The 9,077-nt window shown below is 41.3% G+C and overlaps 1 protein-coding gene across 1 annotated transcript; it reads left to right on the top strand.

Annotated features, from left to right (window-relative positions):
* The first annotated feature begins 5,813 nt into the window (after nt 1-5,813).
* On the top strand, nt 5,814-8,079 carry rpl19 (ribosomal protein L19). Its single transcript, XM_069709072.1, has 6 exons — nt 5,814-5,907; nt 6,293-6,399; nt 6,937-7,059; nt 7,168-7,288; nt 7,505-7,615; nt 7,887-8,079. Exons 1-6 carry the CDS (start codon nt 5,903-5,905, stop codon nt 8,008-8,010), a joined length of 591 nt encoding a protein of 196 aa, XP_069565173.1. The 5' UTR covers nt 5,814-5,902; the 3' UTR covers nt 8,011-8,079.
* Nucleotides 8,080-9,077: the final 998 nt, after the last annotated feature.

The raw sequence follows: 9,077 nt of genomic DNA, 5'->3' as shown, positions 1-9,077 counted from the left end.
GTTACACACTGGCGCACCAAGCTTTTACGCGAGAGTCAAGTCAACGGCGTGACGCAACCACACATCCGGTTATACTGCTTTCAAAATAAAAGTAGTCGAAAAGAAAGGTCAAGATTTATATTTTTAGTCATCTTAAAATACCTATTTCATTGCATTAAATGGAAAGCCTATTGATGCTTGTGATATGGAGCATGGCTTGGCAACTTCTGTTTGAAAAGTAGTTTAAACTAGCTCCAACTGCAGCAGCTAAAACAGTAGCCTATCATGCTTCTTACACACGGATGCTTCTGTATTAATGATCCAATGATGTCATATCTAAAAACACCAGAGACCAAACCAGTAATTCTACCGTTACTTTGCTGGTACTTGAGTAGGATTTTTTTTCATGCAGGACTTTTACTTCTCGTAGCGAGCTCTTACATCGCTGTATTGGTACTTTTATTCAAACGAAAGATCTTAATAGTTCTTCTGCCAGATTACAAGTATAACATACAGTACTGTGTAAACTTTTAGGCGCCTCTGTCTCACGGTACCATCTGGGTGGTATTTGATCATTCCCAAATAGATTGTGCAGCAGGACAACAAGCCCAAAAACACAACAAATATATAATCTGCAATAACAAGAACAAGCCCTGGAGCAGATACTTTTGGTGCCTATAAAGCTTTGTTCATAGATATAATTTGTCATTTATAGTCATTATCTTGTTGTCAGTTAATGAAAATTGTGCTGTATTTGAAAGGATATATTTGTTTAAGATCTTCCCACATTAATTCTATATTTTGTTTATAATGTCAGAACAAGTTAAGTTGACAAAATGACGTACCATCGAAGTGCTGACTATATTAAAGAGGAAGTTATACTGATTTAGTTTTAGGCTACAGTTGTACTACTTGTGGGACATGATGGTGACTAATATGTGTTGATAGTACTGTTACAAAGGTGTTTGTAAAACCTGTTTGTTGGTTATCTTAGCACAAAACAGCTCTATGACTAACGGCAGGCGTACACGCTTTTATTTTGAAGGCAGTATCTTCCAACTTCCGGTGTGTTTCTGTGTTTGTAGCTGTGACTTGTTTCTGTCTCCCGTGTGCGCTCAACAGCCTCCAGCTGGTAGCCGAGGTCCACGCCTCACTGAACAGACCCCACCTTCAGTTATCGATTGAGGAGACAACAACAGAGTTGTTGATGGAGGCTGTGAGTGTGGACAGGCTGTCTGGTTCGGGCACCGGCTCCCAACGCTGGGATCCAGAGACCAAAAGGGTCCTGTGGAGCTGTACTTGGGGAGGTGGGACAGGGGCGAGAATAGTTCAGTTTCACAGATGGTTTATTGCAGCTGCAGGGAGGCTCAGTATCTGAGGTCTCTATAATCTAAAGAAGAGGAAACTCACTCTGGTTTGGCCTTGAGTAAAACACCAGAGCTCTCCCAGCTCCAGGGACCCTGTTGACGGGTGGGATCGGGGCTGGCGGAATATTTCCCAGAAAGCAGCTTTATAGGGCCCTAAAAGATATTTTTTAAAAAGATCAATAGTTACGGTTTAAAAGCCTCGGAGAATAAAGACAGTAAGGATGCATGTATATGACCTTTATTTAACCAGGTAGAATCAATTGAGAACCAATTCTCATTTACAATGATGACCTGTCATTTGATTTTGTTAGACCTGAAGTGCATGTTTTTGGATGATGGGAGGAAGCCGGAGAGAACCCACGCAAGCACAGGGAGAACATGCAAACTCCGCACAGAAAGGCCCAGGACCGGATTCGAACCCAGAACCTTTTTGCTGTGAGGCGACAGTGCTAACCACTGCACCACCGTGCCGCCTCAGTCATCATTGAGATCATAGCAATTCCATAAAGTTAGAAGTTATTGTCAACTCACAGCAAAATTAAGAACAAAACAAAATGTTTGTGACTTGGTTAAGGTGTGATAGGTCGAACAGGGGAACATAGGATGCTTGGATCATAAAAACACACCTTGTTTTAATTTCATCTGCGCTTACTACAACAAAAAAAAAATCTACTTTTGGACTTTTTGTGAATCAACTCGGAAATCGTAGAAATTAAAAATCGTGATTTTTGGTGCGAGACGAGTTTTTCACCCACCCCTCGTGGGAGTGCGCCTCTGTACTCGTTTTCTGCACTCAGACCTCAACAACAACAACAAAAATCAGTTCTTTCAACTGTTTCCCTCCAGTTTCTCTACTTTTTTTAAATTTTTTTATCACGTCTGTGCACGTTCATTTACAGATTCAATTCATGCCAACTGGGCAAATTCCCATCAGCCGGGTGCAGCTTAAAAGAGAGCCGTGAGAGCAAACAGTAAAGTCAAAACAATGAGCTGAAAGACACTAAAACTGGGTATGCAGAGTCACGGGATAATTCCCCGTGGGTTAATTTGAAGAGTTTTCCGACATGTAATGTAAATTTAAATGATATGTCTGGCTGAAAATGATGAATGATGCTCAGCACCACTCAAGCAAGGCTGAAAATCAAATAAGTGTACTACTCCCAAGATTGTCACGATTTTTAAGCGTTTGTGATTCTCAGATGACGACTATTGAAAAATGATTAATACCGAGTTCACAGAGCCAAATGATATCATATCGATTGATTAGCTCATAGAAATCCCACTCGGAGGAAACAGACCCACACGCCTGTTTGTGACGAAGTCCTCCTGGAGGGACATCTGCGTGACGTTGTGATCGGACCTGATGGCGTTGGATTGAACACCCACGAGATCATCCTCGGCTCCTGCGGCTCACACTTCCGGTGAGCTTTTGTAGGAGGAAGCTTTCATAGTTATCCTCTTCCAAAAAAAAAAAAAAAAAAAAAAAAAAGCAGCGAAACATGATGTGCAGCAGGAGAACACAGAGTTTCAGGTCGTTCTCAGCTTGCTCGCTTCCTTTTTCCTCTCTTTGCTGTTGCCCGAGGAAACTGAGTGGAGTGAGTCAGCGGTGGCTATCTTCAGTTTACATTAACATTTATGGCCTTCCGCTGATGCTCCTCTTTGCAGCGGATCTGACATAATAAACTTAAGATCCCCCAAGTGTCAACATGACACTATGTTGTTTGATTTGCAACTGCTGTGTTTTTGTCTCCTTCACAGATGATTGCTGTCTATTTCGTGAACAATGTGAGTAACCTCTCTCAGACAGCACTTCAGGCCTGACGTCACAGACGTCCTGATGCATTCAGCAGTAAAGTACCCTGCAAATGGGCCGGCTGTGACCTTCTGTCCTGCCCGATATGTGACCCTGGTCGTCACTGGAGGTTCGGGAAGTATCAATTCTGCAGCTCTCAGCAACGTTGATCCAATTCAACAGAAGAAAATCAATACCTTTTGACCAGTTAAATGTTACAGTGAATCGGCAGTCAATTAATTGCTCGCCCTTGTTGGATGGCAGGAATCCAGCTGTTGGGGATGCATGAAATTATACTTCATATGCAATATATAAAACAAGATGAGAGCGTTTATGCAAGATTTGTATTACAGGAAAGGGGATATTAAATGGAGATCAGTGGGAGCTCTGCAAAAGCGAGAAATACTTGCTGCGGGTCTGCATATTCAGCTGTAATTATAGAAGAACGCAGCAAGGCATTCATTTCGTGAACTGTTCGATGTACTCAAGTTGGTATTGATGCAATTTGTTTTTGGAAACTATGTCCTGATAATGCCATATCAGCTGTTGCGTTGCAAATTGGCCATCAAAAATCTGTCGAGGCGGGACATTTTTTTCTGTTTCTCCTACACAGCAGAACCTCCAGCCGAGCTGTCGTGTTGTTTGCACCTGTTCGTCTGAGGTAACGCTGCCGTTCCTCTATCGTGTTTTATTGGTCTTGCGTTGGACAAACTACGAAACCTCAGCGGAGGGACGTGAGAATACGAAGTATTCGCAAAAAGAAAGGTTGAGATCCACAAAAAGGCATGCACACACACACACACACACACACACACACACACACACACACACACACACACACACACACACACACACACACACACACACACACACACACACACACACACACACACACACACTTCTCCTGGACAGACTGTAAGCCCAACAACTAATTTAAGGCTTCCACGTTGTTGCTCTCTCGCTGCGTGACACCGTTCCTCTGCAGCGAGCAGAGTTCACGCCGTACCAGCTCGTGTTCCAGCACTTCAGGTTATTCTTTGCGCGGAGATGCTGATTTAAATTGGTGTTCAGGGTTACCGGAGGTGAAGAAGTCAAACAAGTGGTCCTCATGCACCCACGCTGTGAGAGCGTGCAGCGTTGCCATGGTGACAGGCTGCTGCTGCTGCTGCTGCAGGAGAGACGAGAATGCAACAATAGCAGACCCTAAATCAGCGGCCAGTCAAATGGTGATGGGCCAAGCTTGCTATTTTTACAGGCGTCCTCATAAGTACGTCCTCATAAGTACACACTCACAACACCAACTCACACACTTTTTTTTTTTTTTCAATAAAATCCATTCAAAGACTTAAAATTAGATCTTTTTCTAATTTATTCACATTCTGGATAGCTGAAGGTTGTTGTTTTTTCTTGTTGTTGTTATTTTTGACTTTTTGAGCTGAATATTTTAAACACAATCTTTTTGCTAGACTTGGAACTTTTAATTTTTATGCTTTTTGATTATTTACCATCGGTGTCTTTCACAACTTTCTGCATCACTCGCAGTTCAGACTGTCTGATAGTAGTTCGGTCGTGTGCAATATGTTGGGAATGGAAACTTTCCTCTTGCAGATAGCAGCATAGGTTTAATGATAAAAGTGTCATTACTTTTTTTTTTATCTACTTTAAAAGGTCATGAGAATCAATTGTATAAATCATTATCCAATCAAAAGTGCCGAACCAAAAATACACTTGGCATTTCGTGAGATACAGTGAGGCATCTTTTGAGGCATTTAGCAATAATGATCATGAATAATAGAATCATAATCAGGCTACAGATTTAAGAAAGCAAACAGAAAATCACACTACTATACTAATCCTCTACTGTAATGTTATTAAAATGTGACTGCACAATGGTATTCTAATTGTTAATCCTCTTATTGATAATAATGGAAGTGGTGGGGGAAAAAAAAAAAAAAAAAAAAAAAAAGCAGTGCCAGTCTTACCCTTATTCATGATGGATTATGAATATAAACCAGAAGAGGAAGAAGAAAAAAAAGATTGTGTATGAAACGCTAGAGTGCTTTTAATTTGAAAAGCACACCGGATGTCGCAACATTCTGCAACGTTTCACTTTAGGCATTTGCACAGTAAACATTAATGTATTATCTTAATAGTTGATCATATTATCCACTCAGCAAGCACTAGATATTTTTTGGGGAGGACAAACAACACTGTTATTCATAGTTAACACGATGTTCACGTACTTACAGCTTGTTGTGGGGTTAAACTGAAGTGTAGCCGCAGGTTTTTTTTTTTTAGAACAAATACAAGCTATTAAATTGTATAAAATATTTCCTCTCAAAACGTACATCATTATCGTATTAGTAGTTTGACAGCAGTCGGTATTGATTAATATTAGTTTCTGGTCTCAACACCGCCATCATGTGTCGTAACAGCAGAATTACAGCCAAATACTATCTGCCCCATAATGCATTTCAACCACACTGGGAAGTACCATTATTTTACGAGCGGGGGTTACAGACGTAGACTTTTAAACTACGCTCGCAATCGCTTTTTTTTTTTTTTTGTCGCTATCAACTTTCTATCAGTTGGGTCTTTGAATATTGAAAAATATGATCACGAAGAAGTACGTGGAGCCATAATAATGTCGAGTATGGCAGGAGTTCCCACCGAGCTGTTTCATGAGCAGAGATGGACTCTCCTCTAAAATGGTAGCTCCCACTCCGTCCTCTCCAGCCTTCCTTTTCCAATTGAAGCAGCAGCCATGAGGTAGGCATGCCGTCGATGGCACAATAAAAGCCCGAATATAACTGCTAAAATGAACATCTGTTGACTTCATATCACTTTATTAAGACACACGAGTTCCTACTTTACCAATATGTCCTATTTAAACGTCCCTCCAAAGCCCAAATCCCCGTATTTTTTTAAACGTGGTTCGGCGACGCAAGCAGACCAGAGAGAGGCCATGTTGTCAACCCGGCTGGCAGTGAAACGTTAGCTTTGCGGTTAGCAGCCACTCGGCTACCACTTAACGAGTCCCATTAGAACAGTTGTTTAATATTAAATAATAATAATAATAATAATAAACTAAGCTGGATGCTTTTTAATTGTCGCCGGGGTGCTGATCGGGTGTGTTGTCCCGTCCGTCCTGCAGCATGCTCAGGCTCCAGAAGAGGCTGGCCTCCAGCGTCCTGCGCTGCGGCAAGAAGAAGGTCTGGCTGGATCCCAACGAGACCAACGAGATCGCCAACGCCAACTCTCGTAAGTAGAGCAGCAAGTTGTCTTTTAATACTTGTTTTATTATTATTATTTTTTTATAACCCGAGTCGGTGAAAACTGAAAAGGTTCAGGAGGTCCACAGTCATCAGAGGGAATAATGGCTGGAGCTTATAGTCCATAATACAACTCGATAGTGTCTTTTATTAAACACCTAATGCCTGGTGATCCCTTTCAACTATTTAAAATGTCATCAGGTGTATTTCATCTGATTTTTTTTTTTTTTTTTTCCACTCATAGAGACTATTTTACATTTCCTTTCATGGGAGTCTCTTCTTCTGTATTGTTACAGGTAACGAGTAAAGCATTTACTAAATGTGCTAAACAGCTGAATTTCTTTGCAAAATCCTTTTTTTTTTGTTGGTGTGTACGCTTTGTATTTTGAAAAACTGTGATTCATTTAATCTTAACATGACGTCATGTACTCTCTTGTCTTCAAAGTTCAAACGTTCGCTGACCGATGATGCGGCCGTATTCGAGGCATCCCAGCAGCTTGACTTGTTTCCTCTAACTTGTGTTCAGGCCAGCAGATCCGTAAACTGGTGAAGGATGGTCTTATCATTCGCAAACCCGTGACGGTCCACTCTAGAGCCCGCTGCCGCAAGAACACGCTGGCACGCCGCAAGGGAAGACACATGGGAGCCGGTACGTTCACGTGTCGGAAAGCAGAAAATGATTAACCTACTTTAATATTAAGTTGGTAGCATTTCGTTGCCGGCCCACTTGACGTATCTTCTTGATCCCCGCGTCCAGGTAAGAGAAAGGGTACGGCCAACGCCCGTATGCCAGAGAAGTTGTCCTGGATGCGCCGCATGAGGATCCTGCGTCGTCTGCTGCGTCGCTACAGGGAGTCCAAGAAGATCGACAGGCACATGTAGGTTCTTTATTCCTTCGGCGGTTGATGCTTCCTTCTGTTGACGCGTCACTCTCTCTCTGCATTTAATTATGCTATCAAACCGTCTTCAGAAATGGGAGATTATTTCTTTTCGGCCACGCCGAACCTGTATTCTGAATTTCAGCTTCTTAAACGGAGCTCGGTGTGTGTCTGGTGATTTCTGAGTTTATTTCCCCGTCCTCTGCTCCTCTTCAGGTACCACAGCCTTTACCTGAGGGCTAAGGGTAACGTGTTCAAGAACAAGCGCATCCTTATGGAGCACATTCACAAGCTGAAGGCAGACAAAGCCCGCAAGAAGCTCCTGGCGTAAGTATTCATTCAAACAAGTGTTGCAATTAGACGCCTTCATTTGGAACAGTAAGGCTTTGGATGAACTTGATGGTCCAGGTTCAAATCTCCAGTTATCGCATCGTGTAATGAGTCTGCGCTGCTGTAAATTGTGTTAAGCTGTCATCACCAGTTCACTTGCATTGGATTTAATGTTAAACAGGTTTTTATCGCCGATGGTTGAGTGGATATTAAAAGTTTGAATGTTACACACTCGTTGACCACGTGTCTCTCTCTGCTCGTCCTTCAGCGACCAGGCCGAGGCTCGTCGCTCCAAGACAAAGGAGGCCCGCAAGCGCAGAGAGGAGCGTCTCCAAGCCAAGAAGGAGGAGATCATCAAGAACTTGTCCAAGGAGGAGGAGACCAAGAAGTAATCTGGCTCTTTGTGTCCTGCCTGACTGCCACCTGTCAAGTGCTGACAATAAAAGTGTACATAAAAGACAGTTATGGTCTCCTGTACTTCCTGATTAGTAATGTATTTTTCCAGAGTGAACGCTAAAGGGGTTTAACAACACAAGTTTATGAGCAACAATCAAGTTCCCTCAAAAAAAAAGGCCTTAATGAGCATAATAAAAACTTTCAATTTCAGGTATTGAACTACAAGTGACTGGATTGTGTGTGTGTGTGTGTGCAGGAGGCTGTTACATCCATTTTGCAGTGCTACTTCTCACTAGCCACAGTAGCAAGGTAATCCATCAAAAAGTAAAGTAGTAAAAAAACCACTTGATAAAATGTGACACAAACGGCAAATTATTTAAATAGTTGCTCTTATGGTCCTCATTTTGCTCAGGATTTCTTTGAGCTGTGTGACCATGGAAATTAAATTTCTGTATGGTAACAAAAGGCTCTTAAAAATAATCGTTAACATGGTAAACTGACACCTGACTATCACAGGACGACGATTAACTTTGAACAAATAATACATTTTAAAACCACATTTCTCCTTTTTAACTTGGTATTCTTGATAAGATCTTCCAGTATGCTCTGTTCATTAGTTTAAAAGAAATAATTTAAAAAAAAAGACTTTCTTTAATGTGTTATGCATTATTCAGAGCTGTTACTTTTGAGATATGGGTTTTATAAAATTGAAATTGTACATGCTGATATTGTTCCTGTTTGTTGGTATGCAAAGGTTAATATTAAGTATTGACTATATAACTAGTCTTTTGCATTATTTTTATGTGCTTTTACTTTGAAATTTTTCGTGGTTGTTGTGGATATAGAGTTCAATTTGAGGTTTTAAAGTTGCAACAGGCAACAAATCTTAAACTGTTCGGGTGTCAAAGGCGAGATGATATTCACCACACAGACACATTTGACAAAAAAAAAAAAAAAAGGTCAATTAAAACTACACGCAGGACCAAGTGCACAGCAACCAGTAACATTGAATAAACACAATATCAAAATTAACATCAATCAATTAACTCCAAGGAAGAACCAT

The sequence above is a fragment of the Brachyistius frenatus genome, unplaced genomic scaffold (assembly GCF_029030835.1).
Source record: "Brachyistius frenatus isolate BFR_SWC_R1_liver_20210118 unplaced genomic scaffold, ASM2903083v1 Contig_80, whole genome shotgun sequence".
Taxonomy (NCBI): domain Eukaryota; kingdom Metazoa; phylum Chordata; class Actinopteri; family Embiotocidae; genus Brachyistius; species Brachyistius frenatus.
The sequence above is the reverse complement of the archived record's forward strand: the minus strand, read 5'-3'. Positions and strand labels throughout refer to the sequence as shown.